The 22,710-nt window shown below is 43.4% G+C and overlaps 1 protein-coding gene across 1 annotated transcript in view; it reads left to right on the top strand.

Annotated features, from left to right (window-relative positions):
* The first annotated feature begins 257 nt into the window (after window positions 1-257).
* The window catches only part of PDXDC1 (pyridoxal-dependent decarboxylase domain containing 1), a 23,115-nt gene continuing 662 nt past the window's right edge, over window positions 258-22,710 (top strand). The window contains exons 1-21 of the mRNA XM_010153773.1: window positions 258-331; window positions 873-938; window positions 2,124-2,207; window positions 3,832-3,978; window positions 6,045-6,234; window positions 8,634-8,702; window positions 9,217-9,295; window positions 10,086-10,170; window positions 10,705-10,753; window positions 10,861-10,962; window positions 11,165-11,290; window positions 12,545-12,595; window positions 13,771-13,834; window positions 15,118-15,206; window positions 15,891-15,996; window positions 17,734-17,905; window positions 18,378-18,490; window positions 19,196-19,317; window positions 21,249-21,341; window positions 21,438-21,534; window positions 22,290-22,394. Coding sequence (XP_010152075.1) covers window positions 258-331; window positions 873-938; window positions 2,124-2,207; window positions 3,832-3,978; window positions 6,045-6,234; window positions 8,634-8,702; window positions 9,217-9,295; window positions 10,086-10,170; window positions 10,705-10,753; window positions 10,861-10,962; window positions 11,165-11,290; window positions 12,545-12,595; window positions 13,771-13,834; window positions 15,118-15,206; window positions 15,891-15,996; window positions 17,734-17,905; window positions 18,378-18,490; window positions 19,196-19,317; window positions 21,249-21,341; window positions 21,438-21,534; window positions 22,290-22,394 — 2,083 coding nt within the window. The remainder of the gene's footprint in view (window positions 332-872; window positions 939-2,123; window positions 2,208-3,831; window positions 3,979-6,044; window positions 6,235-8,633; window positions 8,703-9,216; window positions 9,296-10,085; window positions 10,171-10,704; window positions 10,754-10,860; window positions 10,963-11,164; window positions 11,291-12,544; window positions 12,596-13,770; window positions 13,835-15,117; window positions 15,207-15,890; window positions 15,997-17,733; window positions 17,906-18,377; window positions 18,491-19,195; window positions 19,318-21,248; window positions 21,342-21,437; window positions 21,535-22,289; window positions 22,395-22,710) is intronic.

Here is a 22,710-nt window from a genome sequence, read left to right on the forward strand (position 1 = left end):
AAAAATTGGAACTATCAGTAATAAAATAATCCAAATGAAAACTCAATTGTGATATGGGTTTTACGTTAGTAGTATGTTCTTATTTTATATATCTTTGAGTTCAGGATAGTCAACTATTTTTTTAATGAGTACACACAGACTAATGAAAAGAATCTGGCTGGTGCATGAATTTGTATTGAGGATGCTGTGGGGACAGTAGTAAGATAAATGTTTTTTTGGTCTTTTCTTAAAAGTTGTTATCTTTTTTTCCCTGAAAGATGGTTGACCCTACTCTAGCCGAAATGGGAAAGAATCTGAATGAAGCAATGAAGATGCTGGAAGACAATCAAAGGTGTGTGCAGAGGATAACAGCTACACCAACAATGGCTGTTTGTGCTAAGGGGTTGATTGTTAATGTTGCTGTCATTAAGCAAGAAAGAACTCATTTTCCAAGCAGTTTAAGGTTGCAGTGTCATTCTGAAGCTTACACCTATAAAAATCACCATTATTTTTCAAATGATGGCTTTTTCAAAATAAATGCACATATTTTTCTGCAGTCTGTAATATTCAGAGCAAGCCCAGCGAGTGTTTTATCAGATGTTGGGGTTTTTTCTTATTGCTGTGCAAGTAACTTTTAATTCCTATAAATATGTGACTTTTCTGTAAGTTTGACATTTTCTGTTAAAAGAACTAAATAAACAAAACTTAGGAACTCTTTATTTCAGTCTAAACTAAACTTTTGTGTTGGTCTCATCTGATTTATTTATAAAATTGTTGTCAGTGAAATAGATTGCAAACTTGTCAGTATGTATTTCTGGAAGTCAAAGTTAACTACATATTTGATGTTATAAAACACCAAGTGAATATATGGTTTATTCTTGTGTCTAACTTAGAAAAGTGGAGGAGGAAAATGAAAAGAAGTATTCACGGAAGGATATTCCTGGACCACTCCAAGGCAGGTAGGCGACAACAGTTTTTAGATAATGCTCTTTTCAGAATCTGTAAAATACATGTAACACATGTATTTTCCAAGCAACTTCTCTTTTAATGCAGATGTGAACATTTGCAAGGCCGGGCATTACATCAGTGTTTTCCATACTTACTTAGGGGAAAAAAAAATTTATTATCATACCAACTATTGCCATATTCGTGTAGGAAAAAGAAAAAAAACTACTTGTCCTCTGTGACTGAAATGTTGAGCTCTTGGAATCTGCTGAAGTATTGGTGCCTACAGCTCTGATTGAGACTTAAAGTAAATATAGATAAACTCGTGCTATAGATTAAAGATTCATTAAAACACTCAGATAAAAACCCCTGAGACCGATAAGGTAGAAAACCTTAAAAAAACACCACCAACAACCACAAACCAAACCCTAACTCCCCCATCTTTTCAGTACAGCTGTCTTAAAACATTATACGGAGCTCTTGTGCATAAGATCAATGTACCTGAAACCTAAGATTTACATTGGTTGTAGCTGCTTTGGAAGACAGTCCTGCAGGAGTCCCAGCTGTCACTTCAGAAAGTATTGCAAAATCTACTTGTCTTTTGTGTACATAAACTTGGTTTTGAGTGGAGACACTGAATTAGCTTTTCTAACAATAAAAAGCAATTTCAGCTGTCAAAGTTCTTACACTTACTGTAAATTGTAATTGCAGTTATACAGGCTGAATTGCTGTGGGTCTCTTCCAGTTTTACCATGTTTGAGTGCATCACATCTGAAGTCCAGTGTTGCTTTTGTTTGCCAGAAACTAATATTTGTAGGTAATTAAGAGATGTGCTGAAGTTGGATCATGTGGTTCCTTACTTTGCTGTGTAGCAATAAGCAATTAAACGTTGTCAAGTCCAACTTTTCAGTACAAACTTTGAGATTTCAGCAGATCTGTTTTTCTATGAATCTGAGCTTGTACTTCCTGAAGTGTCCTGCTGTAATTAAGTAGGGGTTTGAATTCAGCAACCTCATCTTCATGATCTGTTTTTCTGAGCGCAAGGAACAATTTATTTTGTTGCTGTACTCAGCCCTCTGAAAGTCTAGTGTTGTTTCGTGTCTTACCATGCAGTGACTCAAATGGCCCCTTTGTTAGATGCTGGTACTTACCATTTTTTTTTTTATGTGGCTTTTGTTTTCCTGTCCTCTGCATGCCAGTGGCCAGGATATGGTGAGCATACTTCAGTTAGTGCAGAACCTAATGCATGGAGAGGAGGAAGAGGAAACCTCACAGGCCTACCGGTAAGCCAGTATGAACTGCTTTATGTGGAAGATACTATATTCTGACTATTATAGAACTTATCTTTACACTTTATATTGTGCAACGATGTAATTTTTAAAGGCAACTTACGTTGTATAGTGAACCAGAATAATGCATTAGGCTTGGCTTTCTTAAAGTTATAAAACTTTAATTACTAATTACTAAATTGAATTAGACAAGGAAATTGTTTTCGATGTGCTAGCTCATTTTGTTTTCTACTTTCTGAAAGTTGTTTTAAGCCTGAAAGTCTTATAAAACTTTGAATACCAATAATTTTTATTATACTCTCCCCCTGTAGATTTTAAAGAAAAAAAATAGTTTCCTTTTTTCTGTAACATGGAAATAACACTCACTAATCTGCAGAAGATGATTGAAAACTAACATTTGAAAAACAGTTTGGACATGAAAAAAACCCAACCAACCAAACAAGCCCCACAAACAAAAAAAAACCCCAACAAACTAATAAAAGCTCTGCCTCTGAAGATATCATTAATGTCTCCTGAGTTTCCTCTGCATGAGGAGAGAAAGGTGTGTGTTTAATGCACTTTGAAGTCCCAGTAAGTCCAGATAAGGTGCTTGGTTCCAACTCGGGATGGCTGATGGGCTAAAAATGAAGTTGAGATATTACCAAGTGAAGTGCAAGTGCTTTTGTCTGCACTGGTATTTTTGTATGTAATCCACAGCAGCAGGAAGGTGGCTGTGGTACACTGTACTCTAAGATTTAAAATTGCATATCAACAAATTCTGCCCCTCTAAAAATGCACAAACCTAAAATCACTGTCGTGTTCGTGACTTCTTGTGCTGGGTTTAGTCAAGAAAGAGTTAACTCTCTTTACCGTGGCTGCTATGAAGCTGTGTTCCTGGATGCTGCGAGCAGCGCTAATAAGAGCTCAGCTGGCGCTGGGCAATGCCTGCACCAGATTCAAGGTCTTTCTCTACTCCTGATCCTGCAGCTGCATTCCCAGCTCTCGCTGTCTCGCTGCAGTCAGTGTAGGGGACACACAGTTCAGGCACCTGACCCCAACTGATCAAGGAAGTATTTCATTCCATAGTAGGTCATGCTCAGAGCGGAGGCGAGGAGGGGGTCTGGGAGCCATTATTCCCTCTCTCTCATTCGCTCCCGTACACTTGCCAACCCTCTCCCTGACTCCTGCGTTAGCTGCTTTGCTAACTCCTGTGCTGGCTTGTTTGTGAGGGAGTGGTGGGTTGGTATAGTTTTCCCGGACGTGTTGTCACTGATCAGGTTCGCTTGGAATCTGCTGCGGCAGTGCTTGGGCTCGCTGGGTCTCACTCTCACTTTTCGGGACCTGGTTGTGCATTGGTCAGTGGGTGGTGAGGAATTGTATCATATTGTATCATATGTTTTATTTTCTGTTATTTTGATTACTTATTATCAGTAGTATTTGTATATATTAATTTAGATTTAATTAGTAAATAGGTCTTATCTCAATTTTATGAGCTTCCTTATTTTTTTTTCCCTCCGATTCTTCCCCTCCACTGGAGGAGGGGAGGGAGATTTGTGAGAGCGGCTTCATGGTATTTTGCTAGCCAGAGTTAAACCATGACACTTGTTTTCAGTGGCAGTTCCTTTGTTCTGACTTGCAGACTTCAAAACGTGGGTGAACAAGGTCACATGGCTCTGCTGGGACATAGTTTGGCTGCCTATATATCAGTGCTGGACAGGGAAAGACTGAGGAAGCTGACAACAAGGATCCTTTCTGATACTACTCTCTGGCTCTGCAGGCTTTTCAGGTGAGGCATTGTAACTTATGTATGACTTAGTGCTAATTGTTTGAAAATGTGTGACTGGACTGAGGATGTCAGCAAAAGAAAGCACTGTGCCACAAACTGAAATACTCTGTGAAAGGTCTGAAACACATCGTGTAATAAAAAATAAAAACCAAAAAAGGGGCTGCTTGTTGAATGGCAGGAACTTTTTGGTAACGTGGTTACCCTAAAAATCCTTTTGTAAGGGCTGTATGGTGGAGTTAAGGGGCAAAGTACGGTTGCAGACATACAATTGGTCAAAAGTTTCATTAAATCCTTGTTTCTTGAGGCATATGCTATGTTGCTGAGGCTTGGGGTACATCATGTTTTTAATAGGTGTTTTCAGTTAATTTCCCCTTTCCTTTTCCTGGATGTGGTTTATTTTTCCAGGTATGGTAGGTGACACTTCTGAAATGGACAGTGAAATCTTTCGTGGATGCCTGTTTCATTGTGCAGCATAGAGATCTTAAACTGATCCACAAGAGAAAAATGGAAATCAGCTGGAGGGGGAGCGTCAGGGGCAGGGAGGGATTCACTGATTAGAAATTCCCTTTTTTAATTCCTGAAGGCGGGAAAAAATATTCCCCAGAAAAACATACCAGCAAACAAACAAACCCCACAAGACCAAACCCAAAAAAGCACACTTTCTTGTGATACTGTATCTTTCAGAAAATCTTGCCAGTGCTATTGAGAAGATCTATGTATGTATTTATTTTTAGCGCGGTGCAAGATGAAACGGTAAAAAACCAAACAACTGAAGTTAACCCAAATGTAGTTGTAAGAATTACAAAGGATTTCTCTTACGCTGATTGGCTCACCTCTATCAGAATTATTTTATAAACTCAGTCTTTGACGTAAATAGATGGAAACCTTGTGCAGTAACGGGATTTGAGAAGTTGCAGGCAATCCTGCTATTTTGGCAAGCGTGTGTGTATATAGACTGTCTCGGTGATGTTCCTAAATGGCACGGCTACCAGAGAAATTCTGAGTCACATTCTCGATAACGAGATTTTGTGGTTAATGCTGGGCAGCTATTGGACTGTACTCCCCAAGGTTTTGTGACCCGTAGGCAACAGCACTGAACAAATACCACACTGTGAGCTGCTCCATACTTCCTGGATTTATTTGTTGATAAATGCCACTCTTAAATTGTGCAAGACCACTGGCTTAGGTGTTGCACTGAACAGCTAAAATTACAATCTAGCTTGCGAGTTGCTTCATAAAGTGCCGTGCCTACCACTTTCACTGCTGCTGTTTCCTTTTCTGTTGTTGAGGAGCTGCGGGATTGCCCTCAGTGTGGAACACTCCAGCCTTACTTCGTCTTTGGCTGCTTTGCCCCTCTTTCTTGACTGTAAATGTGAATGTGATGATCCGAGTTTGATTCTTAGAAGGGTTAAAAAAGGTGAGGGAGAGGCAGACACGCACTCCCACAAGCCCCAGGGAAACAAGCCTAAGAAATCAGATGGAAGGCCAAATAGCCATAAAATCATTAAAATATTTCTGGAGACAATGATCCTTCATTTATGTAACTCATGTGTGTAAAACACCTGGAAAACCGTCTTGCAGCATGCTGGATAGATCATGCTAGATTATGATCTTGTCTTCAAACTCGAAAACACAATCGACCAGTGATTTTGGGTATTACAGAATATCTTGATTTGTGATTTTTTTATAATCAACTTTGCAAGTTTCTGCCCATTACCTTCATGTGTCTCATTCCAGTTCTGTTAACTTAAGGAATGTCACGTTGCGTTCTTAAAATTGGCAGTCCAGAATTTACATGTATACATTACACCCAGATGAAGCCTTTTGTGTGTTTCCTCCCCCACTCCGCTTGTAGCGAGCAAGGTTTTGAACTTGTCAAAGCAGTCCTTAGGAACCCACGTTTCTTCTTTCTTGCTTTATCTCTGAATCTAAATGCAAATACACACTAGGCTTCCCTTTTTGCTAATCTCCGCCTGTTAATTAGCGTTTCCTTCTACTCTCCGTTAGTTTAGTCACTAGACTGGCTGTGGGTTTTGTTGGTCATATCTACTCTGCTTTTCTTGCAGGTATGAAAATGGATCAGCCTATTATCATGAAGATGATCGTGAAGGTCTCCTAAAAATCTGTCGACTTGTTATTCACACACGCTATGAAGATTATACCACAGAAGGATTTAATGTGCTATATACGAAGCAGCCTGTCATCTACATCAGTTCTGCAGCTAGAACAGGCTTGGGCCAAGCTCTCTGCAGTCAGGTAAAGTGAATCAGTTGGGGTTTGATTCTACTTCCAGCTAAAGTAGAATTACCTGGCTTCAGATCACCTGCTTGAAATGTCCATTTTGAAAATACGTTCAGCCTTTTCCTGCAAGAAGCTTGGCAGCAGTCTTGGGAATTGGTTGGGGCCAGTGAAAGTTCTCCTTCAGATCCAGGCGTCTGCCTGGAACTTGCACTGTTAGAAGTGAAGCTTCTTGGAGACTTTTCCCAGTGCTGCTGTGTTGACTGACTACATGTATGCCCAAGCAAGCTGAGCAGGCTGTCTCTGCAGCTCTCCTGGTCTTTCCACACATTCCCTTGATTAGCGTTCCTTGTGAGCAGATTCCCTTCATCCTTTTATTTGTGCCTTTGTATGGACACAGTAGATTTTTATAGCTTATCAAATTATATGTGTTTCTAAGCCGTTGGATGATGGGTCTGCCTGTTGAGATGCAGCAGGAAAAGGGGCATTTTGAAGAATAAGGATTGCGCTTTGGCCTCTTTAGGAAAAGCATAACTTTGGTGATTTTGAACACTTAGTTACTTTTCCTCATGGTCGAAACAGCAGTGTGACTATACATCAGCACAGCACGGTGTGGGAGGGGAAGGGAGGCTGAGGTGGAACCATACTTCCATGCCAGCCAAATATCTGCTAGTAATACAGAAATGTTATACAGTGTGTTGGTATTGCTTTATCAGTTGCGATTTCCAAAAAACATAGGCAAAGGAAGCAAAGCCCATGCTGGGGATAACCTCAGGGGCTGTAAGTGGACTGTGTGTTTCAATTAAAATAATTTCTCTGGAAAAAAGCTTTTAGGTTGCATTCACAGTCTGTGCATTGCGGCAGCAATACAGTGGGAGGAAGAGAAATTTTCTGCATATTTCCAGTGAATGGATCCTACATGCTAACTTTTTTTCTTTATTTAAATGAGGGAGTGTTTCTAGATTGCACTGTGCTTTACATAAGCTCTTGGTCAAAAAAACCCAAGCCCAAAATTACTGGATTTTCAACCACTGAGTTACTGCAAAATCTGTACTGAATGATGCTCTTATTTTTAATTAACATTATCTTTTAGTTAAAGGAAAATGGTTGAGGGAGAAGTAGGCTGTGCTGATCCCATTTCAAAAAGTCTCATTTGGAATAGCAAGACTACCCCCAGAACCCAGTGTTTTAAAGAAGCCCAGTTTTTCCTAATTATGTTTAAAACTCGTTGGTTTTGCCAAGGATCTATTTGCCTGAATGTTAGTAGACTTAAGTAAGCTGAAGCCATATCCACTTTCCTATTGCATTCCTTACATCCAGTGCACTAGTTTTCAAACTTAACATGCACCAAAATGAAGAGTTGAGTTCTTTGGGCCTTTGTTTTTCAAGCCTTTGAAGGCAGGCAGAGGCCTACGAACAGGTTAAAAATGTAGACTGTGGAGAAATAAAAATGGTATAAATGGAACTTGTCTCAGTCAAAATTACTTGGGAAATAGGTGCTAAAGTTTCACTGGAGGAAGTTGGTGTCTTCGGTAAGACAATTGTTGCATGTAGTTATTGACCAAAACTACTTGATACAAGAAATAATGCTGAGGTTCAGTATTTTGGGAGCCTTTTGCTTCTGAGTAGAGAGTAGACTCTGCTAATAACAGTGGTGCCTTATCTTTGGTTTGTAAGGTAACCTGTCCACAGGAGGTGATAACTGAAGTTGAGTGACAGCATTTTATCTTACATTTTGAGAAGTAGCGTATGTTGCAGAGCAGACAGTTGGAACTGCGTAATCAGACATCAATTCAACTTCTATTAAACGAGGGATAAAAACAAGCTGGTCTGTAACTGTCGTTCTCTTAATTTGCCGAGTCTTGTGTTCAATGATGAGTATATTCAACTAGATTTCACTCATCTAGTGATCTCTCAAGTTAAAGATCAAAACATAAGAGACCTTGGTTCCCCAGCTGGAATTTGCCTCCGTACGAAAGGAAGAACTTCAGGGTTCCCAGCGTGAAGTCAGCTGCACTGTAGGTCAGGGTAGCAGGTTGCTCTCCACTCAGTGGTAACGCGACTGTGAGCCTGCAGTAGAACAGGGCCCGTGCACAGGGCACACGTCAGCTTGTAGGATGCTTTAATTGCAGGAGCGGCCGTGAAAGAGTTTTAAGGTTAAGCTGTTGTACAGGGCACAGGTGTCTTGTTAGAGAAACCGAGCACAGTTGGTGCGCTAACCAAAAGCTGGCGGTTGGTTTTTCCCAACTTGTCCTGTGCTTTTTTTCCCGCTGCCATTAAGTTTTAGCAGGAAACCTACTTCATAATATCCAGCTTTTTATTCACATGTTTACTGTTTTTCGTGTCACTCAGAATATTTTTGTGAATGCTTGGAATGAGTATGTCTGTTGTTGACATTCCACCGTCTTTTATTGCAGCTAGGGTTACCCCTTTCTTGCATGTGCCGGGTGCCTTGTAACACTATGTTTGGATCCCAACACCAAATGGTGAGTTTGGCTTCCTTAAGGGCTTTTTCTGGGTTTGTTTTTCTATTTTTTGAAAAGCATCGTTAAATGACTGTTGAGAATGTTGTTGGGAAAAGCTTATTAATGTATCTACTTTTTTAACTTCGAAGTCTTCTGTGGTATAGCTGTACAAATCGTAGCTTGAAATCCCCTAAAAAGCCAGTAGTTTGTATCTTGGTTTTGTGATTTGCAAAATATTTTGAATGGCATATAGTAAGGTGCTTTTTAGTCCAAGATTTCTGGGATAGGTGTAGAAGAGGTGCATTTCCAAATTACATGATATATTTGTGCTTTGTTTTCCTTAAATGCTTTATCTGACATTCGGGTTATTTTACTTTTGAGAAGAAGAAACTGCAGGCCACAAAGGCTTTAAAGAATGTCTTCCAGACCTTCAGAATGCTGTCCCTTTGAATGCATTTTCCTCTTCAGCACAAACACTTCTGTATTGCTTAACGAACATACTTGTAAATACATCTCTCTCTCTTACTGGTAACAGGATGTTGCTCTGTTGGACAGAGTGATTAAAGATGATGTTGACTCTGGAAAACTGCCTTTGTTGCTGGTGGCCAATGCTGGTAAGTGCTATGGACAAACAATGACCAAAGCAGCACGCTATTTCATGAATATATATAAAATCCAAAATAAACATGTGTTTTTCTTAAACATCTTAGCAGTTGCATGTCAAAAAATATAAGGAAATACCTTAATCAGCACACAATAGTTATCTGTGTAGAGGGGTTTTTATTTAACGGATTCAAAGTCGGATTGTACTGCTACGGTTCTGCTTATGTCGTCGATGTATTAATAGGGCTAGAACTTCCTTCAGTGAGTGCAGACCTCCTGTGGAAAATCAGTTTCACATGGACACTTCAGAATTTTTTGATGGATGTGCCATCAACTTCAGCTTTTTCCCTAGTTCATTAGACAGAACTGCTCATGAACAAAATGTAGTTTAAGTGCAGATGAAGGATGCGACTGTTACTTGCATTGGACTTGGAAAAAAAGCCAGGATGTTAATCTTGGTTTAGTTTCCTTTAGCTAAGTCATACTCTGAACATGTTAAAAACGTCTGCGTCTTTTATCTGGGGCTGCTGAGTCTTGTAGTGCCAAAGACATCGAATTTGCTAAGTATTTATAACATACATTGACAAGCAAAACAAGTATCTTTATTTCTTGTCTAGAATTCCAATTGCTCATAAGTGCTGATGAACCAGATAGGAATATTGTTTAAAAAGAGCCAACTACACATCCGCTTTCCTGCTCTTGTGTGCCTCTTTTGACAACTGTACAAGAGGTCCTTTTATGTGGAATCCTAGTTTGCAGGCTTACCCTTTGCCACTGCCTCTTTTTTCCTTTCCATCCAAGGGACACCAGGTGCTGGGCACACCGATAAACTCGGCCGACTGAAGGAGCTTTGTGAGCAGTATAACATGTGGCTCCATGTCGAAGGGTATGAAACTTGAAATTTATTTCTCTATAAGGACATTCATTAAAATGTCTTAACTGATGGACAGCACGTAATTTTGCAGCTAACCAACTAGTAGGGAGCTGTAGGACCATCTTTTTTTGGTCACATCAAGCATTTTATATGGTTATAGTTTGTCACAGTGTGAGATACAAGCTGTTTCACACATACAGGAATAATACATGATGAAATACCTGGCGTAGAGACTCTGTTTCTCCTGATACTTCGTTGTAGAGTGTTATATTTGCATGCTGGTTATTTCTGATACCAAACTGATACTGAATTATGTGTAGGACTTAAGGGAATGATTCTCCTCAAGGTTGGACTGAAACACTGTTAGATTTAAATGGATTTTTCCTCTTGAGTTTTCAGTCTTGGAATACCAAGTAGCAACATCTGCTGCATGGTTAATGAAAAATATAGCAACAAAAATTACTTCACTTTACGCATCGGCTGAAGATTAAAATGCTATCTCTTAGCACATATTAAATATGTATCATAATCACTTTCTTTTTCTAGTGTGAATTTGGCAACTTTGGCCTTGGGTTATGTCTCCTCTTCTGTACTGGTATGTTCTACTCTATCCAGAAACTTAGCAATGTGCTCTACGTTTTAAGGTCACCATCTAATCAAAATGTATATGGCTTATATTCTGCTTCTTGTAACAAACTTCAGGCTGCTACGAAATGTGACAGTATGACTCTTACTCTGGGTTCCTGGCTGGGGCTCCCGGCTGTACCTGCAGTGACGCTCTACAGACATGAGGATCCGTCCTTGGTACGTTCAGCTTCACAGTCATTATTCTCAGGATCTTGAGACTTCAGTTTTGATCATGGTGTAGTGTCCTGTTCTTCAAAAGCATCTGATTTATAATTTGCAAAAGCTCCCCTGTTGGATTTGTGACTTACTCCGTAAGCTGACAAAAGTGAGTAACTGAAGAGAAGCTAATCCTGGCTCGTTTCTTGTTTTTCCTCTTCAGTCCTTAGCAGCTGGGCTGACATCGAGCCAGCCCGTAGAGAAGCTCCGTGCCCTGCCGCTGTGGCTCTCCTTGCAGTACCTGGGCCATGATGGGATTGTGGAGAGGATAAAGCACGCCTCACAACTAGTAAGCAACAGCCTGTTGGCACGTTGTCTGTGGGTATTTGCTGCGCTGGGTTGGAGACTGTTCGTAAGAACCCTCACCATCTCTCTCTGCAGTTTGGGTCGCCGAGCTGAAACACTGCTCAGCTAGCAGCGGCAGCAAAGCGATGCCCAGGTGGCAATCACAGAACACCCTTATACTTAGGACTGGTTTTATAGCAGCTGTTAACACGTCTGTGATTATGATGGTGCATTGTAGAAGAGTCAACTGAAAATACCATTGTTGTTGACGGTGTAACGTATCGGTTTGCATTGTGTTACAGATCATGAAAGCAGAGTAAAGTGTTGGGGGGAGGGATGTGCTTTTACTACTAGATTGTATATTTTATTAGAGTTTTGAGATAAGAAATACTTAATCTTTGTTCTTTAAGGAGTGAAGTAACAATCACTTCCTTTTTTTGTCGCTTCTCTACATTAACCCTGTTGCTTGAAAGCTGTTCAGAGAAGGACGTTCTTACGTTCGTACTCTACTCTGCATTGTACTGATTTAATTAAGTAGTGTAACTACTAATGCCTGACCAAAAGGACTTCAAAACGTTTCTTCGGTTACAGTGTCCAGTGCACTTTTTTGAAGCTGAGCCCTTACCCCAGTAAAAATTAAGGTCCAATATAACGCGTTCGTTAAAAACGCATGGCTTATAGGCAAAACATTCTTCCTTAAAGGTACAGCACTTGCAAAATATTCCAAGGGCAAAATGGAAATGGAAAGTTCCTGTAATGGTTAGTGAAGAAGCTGTTGGCACAGAAGACCCAAGAGGGTGCCAAAGCATCGTTAGTCATTAAGATTTTGTGGCATCTAGGATTGATCTCAGTGTTTGTGATGGTCTATCAAGCCACAGTGTAAGAATGTGTTTTCTAGTGACACTGCTTTAGAGAGCCATCATAAGCAGTTGCTAAGGTAGCTTGGAGGAAATGAACTGTTCTGCAACACACTGTGCTTTAAGTTAGTCAGCGGGGTGGTGATATCTCTGGGACCTTGTTAACAAACACACCAGGGCTTTAGTTTAATGAAAATTGCTTTGTAGCCAGTGTTTTACTAAAACGAGAAAATACTCTTTCTTACAAATAGGAACTGGGTGAATCTCTGGTGCATCACAGGGGTTTGTTCAGAAATAGAAATGAGGGTAATGATTAGTTAATGTTTTTCAGAACAATTTTCAACTTTTAAAACTGTGCGTTTATCTCTTCCTTTTGTTTCCCTTCTGCTGTGGTCTTTCAGAGTCAAAGGTTGCTGGAAAACTTGAAAAACCTGGATTTCATTAAAACTTCGGTACAGTCTACATTTAATACTTTGATTGTCTTTGCTTGTTAAATGATAACTTTGATGACAAAAGTTATTTTAAAATATTACTGAAGTCATAGCCGTTGTTTTGAAGATACCTGGTACCTTCCTGATTAGGTTCTGGTGTTCAGTGAAATTGCGTGGCCCCTAGATGGTATTTTTTCCATTGCCATGTACTCCTGCACACCGCCGAGCTGAGAGAACATCCAGAAGTTGATTTAATTCCACTTAAAAACCGGGTTAGTTCAGTAACGCGTTTATGAACCCGGTTTCCATAAGCCTCTCGCCTGTTCTGGCTGCACCTCACCCTGCTGTTGAGACGGTGCTGTCACCCCTGTGAAACTGTATGCAGAAACCATCCCAGCTGGGGTTTCTGCTGCAGAAACACTCGGAGAAGTCACGTCTGACGTTATCCATTCCCAATTCAGTGTCTGCGAGGTGTCCTGTTCAACAGGCTTTGGTGGCTTTATTCCCCCTCTTTCCAAAAAACATTGAACTGTAATTGACACTTCATGTATAGAAAATATATTCGGCTTAGGTTTCTGGGGCAGTAGGTAGCTTCTGCATCATTCTGAGTGATGAACCATTTTAGTAAAAATTGTGTTTCTGAGAACATTAATGGCTCTGGAAGTTGAAGTTACTGTAGCACCTCCCCCTTCTACTTAAATAAATCTTGCAGTATTTAGGATTTGGGAGTGTAGCCTCACATTGGCTCCGGAAGTTGCCCAGTCCCTTTCTCCTATCCCCAGAGCAGGATCACTTACAATCTTGTTATTCCTCCTGGGACTTTATTGATGTTCTCCTGACGATTCTGGGGCAATTTTCAAGACAATTTCTTTTTAATGTTAATATCTGAAAATACTTTTTAAAGCTAAATAAACTATTTTATACAGTATATTTGCTAATGAACATGCTTAGGTTTCTAGCTTTATAGTGCCCAAACTTTAATTATGCGTACCTTAAATCAGTACAGTTCTGCTTCACCTGAATTACGAATTACTGTCCTGTGTTTGCTTACACTCCTGTAGTCACCACCTAGCACTGAGATAGTGTGAACATTGTTGAAACCAAATTATCTGCTCTGCTCAGCAGTCCAAGGGATTACACACAGTGTTAAATCTTTTAAAAAATATGTGAAAACATGCCAAACTTTTATTTTTAAGGTTGAAGATGAACTGAGTTCACCAGTGGTGGTTTTCAAGTTCTTCCGGGACTATTCAAATAAAGGTATGTCACTTTCTTAAAACCAAAAAAACCCTCTATGGGTTTTTTTTAAACTACAAATTTATAAAATGAATTTGAGGTAGATGTTCTGTAGTTTACTTCTCTCGTGTAACATGCTTTCAAAAGGTGGTGAATGCTGGTGTAATCTGGTGACAGAATCCATACGTGCGATCACTGCTTTTTCTAGACAGACTGTGGTGTGTTAAACTTCCTTGCTTCAGAAGCCAGAAAATTACTTGTTATGAGAGAATTGCATGATTTTGATCTTGAGAGCAGATGACGGAAGTCGCTCTGCGTGTACTGATGGGGGAAGAGTTCTTGGGTTTGTTTAGGCTTTCGGTGGCTGTTGGCAAGAACCACGTTTCTCTGCTTTTACCGATCACACTTGCTATTGTGACAGTTTTAAAACTAGCAGAGCACCTTCGGAACGGCTCCGGAAACCGTGCTGTGGGCGTACAGTAGCCACGGCACGTGTGGCCCTAGACGTGCTCTCGCAGGGAGTGGATGTCTGTCCTCTCGGTTACAACAGGGGGTGTCGTGCTGTTTGTACGTGCACACTGCTGGGGGGGGGGGGGGGGAGTGTCCAGCTGGGATGAGGCAAAAGACTGCTGGAAAACTGGGTAGTTATGAGTGTTGATTTTAATTGTCTGTGGATCTTTTGCGTTGGACATGGCGGAGGATGGGGTTTGGTTTCAGTCTGTGTAGTGGTAGCACTCACGGAGCAACGCTATTCATCCAGGTCCCGGACTTGGTGGATTGCTGTGTACACTGATGTGTTTGTTTGAAAAGCTTTACTAGGGAGAAGTCACCCACCTGATTTACAAGGATGTAAGGATGTTTGGCCATTTCTGCATGTCTAATGTGTATAATGGACTTAAATCCTCAGTATTATTTTAGTGTGGTTTAAAACGGAAAGTAATCATTAAAACTCGATCCAAAAAAGTAGCTGAATGCAGAAAATTCAACGTTGCAGCTTGCTGTGACAGAATGTTGCCTCGTGAAAACGTTGCTTTTATTCCCACTGGGGTATTTGAACCGCAAAACTGGGAGAAGTGTTTTATGGGTCGTTTTTAAAACTACCGTCTTCAACTCTGTTTTACTTCCAGTATTTGTTACGTACAGCATACCTTAAAAAACATCCTCGCTAGTCTGCTTGAGGTCCAGCATATGGTGTAGGTGTGTCGTATTACCTAGGAAATGTAATTGTCTTTTATTGGAATCTCAGGTTGACTTTTGTTTAATTAAATAACCCCCCACTTCTGTGATTCTTGTCTCTCTGGATTCAGATCAGCCCTCGCACGCTGCACAGGTCTCAACTCTTCAGCACCCCATAATCAGCAACGAAAGACACATTTATGACACTTTCAATCAGTGGGTAAGAACAGATGCTTTTTCTCTTTAGGAAAACAGAAGTGACAGTGGAATGCTGCCAGGCGTTCCTCAGTAGCCACCACACCTTTGGTGGACCCGTTCGGTAGTCACCCTCGATCTGACGTCCGTTGCAGAGTGAGGGGGCATTTTGGATTTAAAATACCAATTTGCTCTGAAGCAAAGTTGCTTTCACATTCCTCACTGGTTTGCACGTAATTACTGCTGCAGCCTAAGGTGTTGGCAGTGGACATCTTCCTTGGCCTTGTGGGAATATGGGAAAACTTTAGAGCCCTCATTAATGAGCTGGGTACGTTGTTGCTAATGTCTGGGTGTCTGTGAACAGCTGGTCTTTCTCTTCCAGACCTTAAGAGAATTCTAGAAACCTGCCCCTTCAGAGACCTGAGCACGTAACGGCTCTGGATCGATTGCATAGCAGTCGGGGCACAATTAGTGCCCAGGGACCTCTGGCTTGTGACACTTGTAGCTTGCCCTGAATTTTCATGGGTTAGGTCTCTGTCCAGCCTTGCCGTGTCACCAGCAAGCTGAAGTGTTTTGTTACAAGGAACGATTTTGAGAAAACTCGGGTTAGCGTGTGGTTCCCCTCAAGGGTGGGAAGAGTCTGGCCTGGGTCGGCGGTGGCGGGAGGTCACGCTCGGTACGTTCCCTTAACTGCACCTTATCCCTTCAGCTGGGAGAGCAGCTGGCACAGCTGGTTCCTGCCAGCGGAGCTGACGTGGTAGAACTGGAAGATGAAGGCACGTGTGTGCGTTTTAGCCCACTGATGACTTCTGCAGGTAACAGTCGTTTTGTTCAGCTGCTTGGGGAACCTGGGATTTGCTATGGAATTGTACAAGTCTCCCCCTGTAAAAGCAGACTCGAGAAACTCTAGCGTGTTCTCCCATCATGAGGGCTTTGTTGGTAAGAGAACGCCCCCGGCTTTATCGCCTCGCTGTGCCGTGGCAATGGGTGGTAGCTCAGCTCTGGCGGGTGACACTGCCGCACTCCTGCGGAGAAACTTGTACCGGCTACCTTGGAATCCATAAGGAGAATCATAGAATCATAGAATCATAGAATGGTTTGGGTTGGAAGGGACCTAAAAGATCATCTAGTTCCACCCCCCCTGCCATGGGCAGGGACACCTTCCACTAGACCAGGTTGCTCCAAGCCTCATCCAGCCTGGCCTTGGACCCTTCCAGGGATGGGGCCTCCACAGCTTCTCTGGGCAACCTGTTCCAGTGCCTCACCACCCTCTCTGTGAAGAATTTCTTCCTGACATCCAATCTAACCCTCCCTGATTTCAATTTATACCCATTACCCCTTGTCCTATCACTACAGGCTCTTGTAAAAAGTCCTCTCCCAGCACCCTTGTAGGCCCTTCAGATACTGGAAAGCTGCAATGAGGTCTCCTCGGAGCCTCCTCTTCTCCAGGCTGAACAAGCCCAGTTCTTGCAGCCTTTCGTCATAGGAGAGGTGCTCCAGCCCTCTGATCATCTTCGTGGCCCTCCTCTGGACTCGCTCCAAGTGGTCAATATCCTTCTGATACTGAGGGCTCCACAGTTGGAGAAGCAAGGGAGGAGCTCGTTGTTCCTACCAGTTATAAAAGAAAGATGAAGGGTTAATCAGCCCTACCTTTCCTTCTTTCAGCTGCCTAACACAGGGTGCTTGACCCCCCTACGCAGGTGTTGCAGCACTGACAGGGTGCATGTGTTCAGAACGCACCTACTGACCCAGAGCAGTTATTTACTGAACCTCTAGGTTTTTCTATAATTACTGATGCGTGGCGGGGGGATAAAAATCTGCATTTTGCAAAGTGTTTTAAATTGCGTGTGTATGCCAGCGTGGAGGCTAATTCATGATCTGGTTGGCTCTGGGAGTTTTTCTGCTGCTAGCTACTAGGGTAATGGAAAAGAGCATCATCCTTATTAGTTTGTAATATCAGAAAACCCTTAGCTTGTTTTTTATGAAATCCTTCACTCTCTCTATTTAATTTGCTCCAGGGAGACCTCATTGCAGTCTTCAGTACCTGAAGGGGCTACACGGAAGCTGGGGAGGACTTTTTACAAGGGCCTGTAGTGACAGGACAAGGGGGAACGGGGTTAAACTGAAAGAGGATAGACTTGGATTAGATGTAGGGCAGAAGTTCTGCCCAGAGAGGGTGGGGAGGCACTGGGACAGGTTGCCCAGAGAAGCTGTGGATGCCCCATCCCTGGAAGTGTTCAAGGCCAGGCTGGATGAGGCTTGGAACAACCTGGTCTAGTGGAAGGTGTCCCTGCCCATGGCAGGGGGGTTGGAACTGGATGGTCTTTAAGGTCCTTTCCAACCCAAACCATTCTGTGATTCTATGATTTTGATGTGTGAGTGGATTGATAACCCGAGAACACACACTGTTGTATAGATCAGGATATTTCAGTGCTACCTGTACATTACGCTTATGACTGACCTACCGAGTGGCTTCCTTGCAGATTACGTCATTTGGGCCTCTGTGGGATGCCCCTTCTCTCTTATCGCATACTAACACACCAGCTCTGTAGTTTTAGGAACGGAAATACAAGATGTTGATCAGTTAGTGGACTGCTTAAAAATGAAGATACCAGTATTGACAAGTACGCTGCAACTGAGAGAGGAATTTGAGCAAGAAGTGAGAAGAACAGTAGGCCTGTTGTACATCGAAGACCTAAACTGGCCAGGATTAGGTGTTGTAAGGTAAATTCTTCAGTAGTTTCTTGGTGACGTGTTTGGATAGACTGTGCACTCACAGCAAGGAGCGTGGCCTCTTCAGTGGGGAGTTGGATGTGCTGTTTGCTGGTTGTTATCTGGCTTTGCGCCCAGTTGAAGCCTTGGAGTGCTTTTTTTAAAAACTACCTTTTTAATGTTGTTTGTTTTTTCTTTAAGAAAAGCTGTTTTAGCAAAATTAGGGTGACAGTTCCAGTCCTGGAGGCAGCGTGTGGGTGTGTTGGATGGAAGTGTAGTGTGCAAGTAACGTACGTGTTTGTCTGTAATGGGAGGCACTTCCATGCTGAATACTGCCTCAGAGACCCTTCCAGTGTCTGTTCTGACACTTGAAAATAAATAGAATAAATCGATAAAATGCAGAAATCTGTAGAAACCTGCTAAATGTATATTATTTGTGTATGTACTGTGAGGTGAAATCACCATCTTCTGATTTGGTTTGAAGATACGACTGTCAAAGCGATGGGAAGAACGATGGCGACCAAGAACTAGAAAAAATCAACACAGAACTTCTGAAAAAACTAAATGAACTGGAGTCAGACCTCACCTTTTCTCTGGGTAACCGCCGCCTTGAAACGCTTCGGTTCAAGCTCACAGTCGGTAGAGTGGTTCAGTAGGTGCTGCAGGTCATTCTAACGCAGCCTCACGCTGCTGGGGGGAAGCAGTCCCTTGGCTGGTGGCAGTGGGTGACCCTTGGGAACGCCCCTGATAACCGACTGAGGAGCAGCTGTGCCGCAGAGGGTTCCCTTGCTGGCTGCAGTGTTCCTCTCTAAAGGGAGCCTTTTGGTTAGTGCTGGGTCTGGTGCGAAGCAGGTCCCTGCTTTCCAAGGCTGGATTGAGAGCCCCAGGTGTCTGCCAGGGTAATTAGCAGCACTTTCACATGGTGTGGTGTTAGAGCCGAAATACTACTCGTTTGCGTACTCGGAACCGGGATCTCCTTCTGGTCAGCTTTCAAAAATGAAATGCCCTGGAGCCGTGGGATCCGCTGAGCTGTAAATGGCAGAGTAACGAGCTGGAAGCATACTCAGCACTGCTCATATGCAGCTCCTTGGCCGTATGAAATACCCACTGGCTCTCTTGTTCAGGTGGTGTTTCCCCTCTCGATAACCCGCAGGGCTGGGCTCTTTCAGTCTGCGTCATCGGTACCTGTGCAGACAGTGCCCCTCCTTACTGGTGCGCGCATAGGTACTGGGATTTCCAGATTTGCATCCGCGAGCGGGCGCTGTTGGGAGATCGTGTGTTTGATTCTCCCTGTCCTCACAGGTCCAGAGTTCGGAGCGCAGAAGAACTGTGTTTATATTGGCATGGTAACTGAGGATCTGGACGTGTCGGAGTTAGTCGAAACTATTGCAGCAACAGGCCGAGAAATCGAAGAAAATTCAAGAGTATGTATTGATAAACCACAGAGCATTTCAGCACCTCTTTTTTTCCCCTTCCATATTGGCTTCAGGACCTGGTTTTGTTCTTTGTGAAAGTACTAAATGCGCTCGCCTTCAACGAAGAGTGGTGATTGCTGTGGAAGCAGTAATCCATGTCCACAGAAGGAGAACTCTTGTTACAGGATTATGATACTCTGAGCATGTCCTGATTTATGTTCATGGTCCCGTGCTCAGCAGTTCTGATGAAAAACTTTTAGTAGTACTAAAACAGGCTTATTTTATCACTGAGATTTAAACTGTCAGAAAAACCCAAACCAAAAGGAAGGTGGGGCTGGTTGTGAGCTGATGTTTCTCATCACCACTAGATGCAGTGGGATTGAGACTGCTTATATACCACCTTTTAAGATAAGATTATGCCCTAAAATGTGAGAAACACTTTAAATTGATGGTTTAAAAATGGAGATTACAAATTACCTGTTGAAGTAATAAAGCTGATGATGCAACTCCTTTTTGTAAAAGCATTTACCTGATTAGAGTCCTGATGCAGAATTGCTTAATGACCTGCAGCCCAGATGAACGTCTGCCCCTTCATTCCTCTGGCGTTGGGCATTTAATTCCCTCACATAAAATGAAATAGAACTTTGGAATTCCTCTGCCTACTTCTGCCCGTGGGAACACGCTGATGGCGGCAGTGTTTTCTGGAGACATCCTGCCCACTCTGAGCCCCTGCGCCACTTTGAGGGTGAGATGGCTTGTCTGTAGGGTCCCTTCAGGCTTGTAACTGTTGCAGCTGAGAGACTAGGAACCCGATGTTGGAATATGGGCCACTGATCCTGAAGCATCTAGGGAGGAAGAGGTGCAGTCCTTGGAAGCAGCTACAGCACATCGGTCTTATACCACTTGATCCAAAACTGGGAAGCACAGCCAGTCTATGGGAATGGCACTTGCATCATTTAGGCAAGTGATGCTGGGGACAAGAGGGAAGCTTTTGGAAAAACCCTACTGCAGTATGAGCCAGCCCTTAGGACACTGAAAGGCAGGAACGAAATTTGAGACAAAGGTCTCGACAGGACCAGAAAGCACAGTGGTTCTTCCCCGAACGCTAAACGCAGCCCCTTGCGGCCCCTTCTGTAGTCAGCACCTCGGGGTGTTCGGCTTGCTGTGGTGGTCAGCGTCTGCTTTGCCTCTCCCTCGGGGAAAAGGAGCAGCTTCCTTTTTCCTTTGTTTTTATTAACTTCAGTAACCCAAGTTTTGGGTGTTTTGGAGGAAGTGTCTGTCACCTAGGCCTTGTGCTATACTAAAACCCGTATTGGCTTGCGGAAATTGGCATTTGCCTTGTGTGTGACACAGCTGTGACTTCAAGGTCCCTTGGGTTTGCTCATTTATCGCCCCGACAGCTCTCCCAGTAAGGTGCTTGTCCTTGGCAGCATAAGGCAGCGCTGACACTGGCATGGGATGCCACAGGGATCGGGCGGGCAGCCGCCTGTTACGTTGAAAACCACCGTTGAAGGCTGACGCGTTGTAGGCTGACGCGTACCTGCTCAGACGTGCCGTGAGGCTGGTTTGCGTCCTGGGGGCTTCTAGAAACCAAAACATGCCCTGTAAACCTACAAATACTCTCCAGTCAGATTCAGCATCTGCTGAAGACTTGAGTGCTAAGCAGATCTTTGAAGAATTTAGGTCACAGGCTCATGTCTGTGGAAAAGGAGAAGGCGTGTCACCCCTCCTTCAAACGCCATCCTGTCCTCTGGAAATGTCTTAAAAACTCTGCAGTCAGCCTCTACGTTCCACAATTCACAGTCACAATGAAATAGATCACTTCTCTAATTTACTGACAGTACTGACAACCTGACTGCCACGTTTACGTCCCCAAAACCTCAACTAAAAAGGCAATTTCAAATACTGTCTCTAACAGCATCATTTCTGGTTTTTATTAGCTGTTGGAAAACATGACTGAAGTTGTTAGAAAAGGGATACAGGAAGCACAGCTTCAGCTGCAGAAAGCAAATGAAGAGCGACTCCTGGAAGAGGTAAGGCTGGAACGCTGGTCGTCCCAGCAGCCCGCACTAGCGCCTCACCCCACAGGCGGCGTGCTCACCAGCAGCGTTTGGCTTTGTACTTCGCAGGGGCTGCTGCGACAGATACCGGTGGTGGGCTCTGTGCTCAATTGGTTTTCTCCATTCCAAGCCTCGCCAAAGGGAAGAACCTTCAACTTAACAGCAGGTAGGGCTCGGCGCCTTTGCGGCCGTGCTGCGCTCCCATTAGAACGGCTCCCAGTGTCGCACTGCAGTTGCAATGCACTTTCTTGTGCCGATGCGACCATGAGTGACTTAATCCACCGTAAAAGAACGTGCCTTCCCGTACCTGAAGGGGCTACAAGGAAGCTGGGGGGGACTTTTTACAAGCGCCTGTAGTGACAGGCCAAGGGGTAACGGGTTTAAACTGAAAGTGGGGAGGTTTAGATTGGATATCAGGAAGAAATTCTTCCTGGAGAGGGTGGGGAGGCACTGGGACAGGTTGCCCAGAGAAGCTGTGGATGCCCCATCCCTGGAAGTGTCCAAGGCCAGGCTGGATGAGGCTTGGAGCAACCTGGTCTAATGGAAGGTGTCCCTGCCCATGGCAGGGGGATGGGACTGGATGGGCTTTAAGGTCCCTTCCACCCAAACCATTCCGCGATTCTATTTCTGTAACGCCCCCCAAGACAATCTTCTCCCCTCGCTTGTGCAGTTCACGTTTCGTTCCTGTGCGCTGAGGCTCGCTGAAAAAGCTGCATTAGACACTGGCGTTTATTAAGAGAGGAGTGATTCCATGACTTGGGGCTGGGTACGCTGCAGACGTTGGGCATTAATGCTGTAACGCATACACTAGCAGGGTGGCTCAGGCCCCAGAGCGCCGCTCTGGAACGTGCTTGCCAGCAGCACTCGTGTTCCGCTGTGCTACTGGAACTTCATGTCTCCGTCTGAATCCTGAACCTGCAGGCTCTCTAGAATCCACGGAGTCGACGTACGTATCAAAAGCCCAAGGGACAGGCGCTACTCCACCACCCACTCCTGCTTCCAGCCTTGCAAAGCAACGGCTTCCTGGTAAGTTTCTGCGTCGTGGCTTTATGTCCAAACGGTGCTACAGGCTCCTGCCCGCCGAGCTGTGCGCCACTGGCAACGCCAGCACTGCTTAGAGCTCACCTTAAGCCTGTCTGTAAGGTTTGTAAGGCGGCACACACCACCTGTCTGGTCTGTTTTCTCCCCGAGAATTCTCCCTGGGATTACAGGAAGTTGTTACCCCGTTAACTGAGAACTGCCTATGAAGTCTGGAATCTTCCTCCAGAATGTTACGTTACTGAGTTTTAAAAATTAGCGGTAAACAAACCAAAAGTTTTACATTATCTATAACACATGCTTT

Source organism: Eurypyga helias, unplaced genomic scaffold, assembly GCF_000690775.1.
Source record: "Eurypyga helias isolate BGI_N326 unplaced genomic scaffold, ASM69077v1 scaffold40176, whole genome shotgun sequence".
In the NCBI taxonomy this organism is placed as follows: domain Eukaryota; kingdom Metazoa; phylum Chordata; class Aves; order Eurypygiformes; family Eurypygidae; genus Eurypyga; species Eurypyga helias.